This window comes from Loxodonta africana, chromosome 15 (genome assembly GCF_030014295.1).
Source record: "Loxodonta africana isolate mLoxAfr1 chromosome 15, mLoxAfr1.hap2, whole genome shotgun sequence".
NCBI classification, from domain to species: domain Eukaryota; kingdom Metazoa; phylum Chordata; class Mammalia; order Proboscidea; family Elephantidae; genus Loxodonta; species Loxodonta africana.
In genome coordinates, this window is record NC_087356.1 from 62,306,495 (window position 1) to 62,308,847 (window position 2,353).

Genomic DNA, 2,353 nt, shown 5'->3' on the forward strand with positions numbered 1-2,353 from the left:
AAGCTCTGATGAGAATCAGAGTGACTTCTGCCTGTCAGGACTCTCTTCAGAAAAGAGGCCCAGGTTTCAGCAACTGAAGCAGAGACACAAGAGGGCAGGACATAGAAAGGTAGTGACTTAAAGATCTAAAGGGCGTTTACCTTGGTTTTGCTATCTTTCTCTTTTTTTTTCTCCACAGCAGCAGCAGCACTCACCCTGAAGACAAAGTTTAGCCTCATATGTACTCTGGACATTTCAAGTCACTTTGTGCTGTGAAGACAGATCCTCAGCAAACAGTAAAGCCTTTTCTGCAGTAATTTTAGTCTCTCTTTGTGTATTTCATTCCCAAAAAGGCCCGGGGGCGGGGGTGGTGGTGCCGATAACGGGAGGGTAGTGGTGAAACTTGTTTCCCTCTAAGTTGTTCCTTTCTATTATCCCCACAGAGTGCCCGAGAGGAGAATGGCAACCAAGAACTCTTCTGTGACAGAGTTTATCCTCGCAGGCTTAACCGACCAGCCAGGACTCCAGATCCCTCTCTTCTTCCTGTTTCTCTGCTTCTATGTGATCACTGTGGTGGGGAACCTGGGCTTGATTACCCTGATTGTGCTGAACTCTCACCTGCACACACCCATGTACTTTTTTCTCTTTAACCTCTCTTTAATAGATTTCTCTTACTCCACTACCATCACCCCCAAAATGCTGATGAGTTTTGTCTCAAAGAAGAACGTCATCTTGTACGCAGGGTGTATGGCTCAACTCTTTTTCTTGTGCTTCTTTGGTATCTCTGAGTCCTTTGTTCTGTCAGCAATGGCATATGACCGCTATGTTGCCATCTGTAAACCACTGGTGTACACAGTCACCATGTCTCCACAAGTCTGTTTTCTGCTTTTGTTAGGTGTCTATGTGATGGGTTTTTTGGGTGCCATGGCCCATATGGGAAGCATAATGAGTCTGACTTTCTGTGCTGACAACCTTGTCAATCATTTCCTGTGTGACATCTTTCCTCTCCTTGAGCTCTCCTGCAATAGCACCTATGTGAATGAGCTGGTGGTATTTATTGTTGTAGCCATTGTCATCGGAATGCCTATTGTCACCATCTTCATCTCTTATACTCTAATACTCTCTAGTATTCTCCATATTAGCTCCACTGAGGGCAGGTACAAAGCCTTTCATACCTGCAGCTCCCACATAATTGTGATTTCTCTTTTCTTTGGTTCTGGAGCTTTCATGTATCTCAAACCACCTTCCATTTTGCCTCTGAATCAAGGAAAAGTGTCCTCTCTGTTCTATACCATTGTGGTGCCTCTGTTAAACCCATTAATCTATAGCTTGAGGAATAAGGATGTCAAAATTGCCCTGAGGAAAACCTTGAGAAGAAAAACATTTTCTTGAGAAAGGAGCAGTATTTGAAGAAGGAGATCTAATGCTTTGTTTACTAGTGTGTGTGTTTTCAATGTTGGATCCAAGCTGCAATGTTTTCTTTCCTAAACATAAAGAGAATTTTTGTCTCTGTTTTTGGGTGAATGTTTAATGCAGACCCATTTTCTCTAACTCTCACCCCACCTTGATTATACCAAGCATTTTTTATTTTATGCAGATTTTTTCTAAAAATCTAAGATTGTTTAATGTTGAATGGACCATACATATCATTTAATGTAGCCCTCTCATTTAACAGACCACACACTGGAGACTCAGAAATATTACATATGTTGCCCAAGGACTACAATTACTTGGTGCCACAACTGCCAGTGGACTCCAGGCCCTTGAATTCCAATCTACTTTGTTTTCGTTTATGCCATGTTTTCTTGTTCCAGGGCACCCCAACAGATTGCATTTTAAAGTATGATACCCTAACACTTTAAAATGTGATTCCATTTACAATAATGTCATTTAACTTCTCAAAAAATAATTTTTGGCCATTACCTCTTTTCTTTTCCAAGAATGTAGGAGATGAAAATTCTTAAGCTGATCTTGGCTGAATGAGAAGTGTGTGAAGATTGGGGTGTGTGGGAGTCTAGTATATTAAGCTCCAGATAAGAACAAGGATGGTCATACCTGAGGTTGTGTATGGAGGGAACCCTAGGGACCCAGTCTAATGTATCAGTTCTTTTACAGGTTTAAGTGTTCTAAAGATGATGAGTGGAAACTCACATATAGTGACTTATACATACGTAAGTCACATAGACAGTCAGAATTTAGAGCTTTTTCTTAAGGGTTAGTGTGAGTGTTTGAGCTATGATTGAAAAGTTTTTGTGGTGCATGGTAATCAACTAAGGGTCTGGAGGCTCTAAAGGAGCAGTAAGTAATCTTGGGGCTGTAGCTAGTATCATAGTGGTAAAGAACTCAGCTGCTAACCAATAGATCGGCAGTTCGA

General features: G+C 41.3%; 1 protein-coding gene across 1 annotated transcript; it reads left to right on the forward strand.

Annotated features, from left to right (window-relative positions):
* Nucleotides 1–264: 264 nt before the first annotated feature.
* Nucleotides 265–1,523, forward strand: LOC100677608 (olfactory receptor 8B12-like). The gene has a single exon (XM_003422598.4). It carries the CDS (start codon nucleotides 439–441, stop codon nucleotides 1,369–1,371), a length of 933 nt encoding a protein of 310 aa, XP_003422646.2. The 5' UTR covers nucleotides 265–438; the 3' UTR covers nucleotides 1,372–1,523.
* Nucleotides 1,524–2,353: the final 830 nt, after the last annotated feature.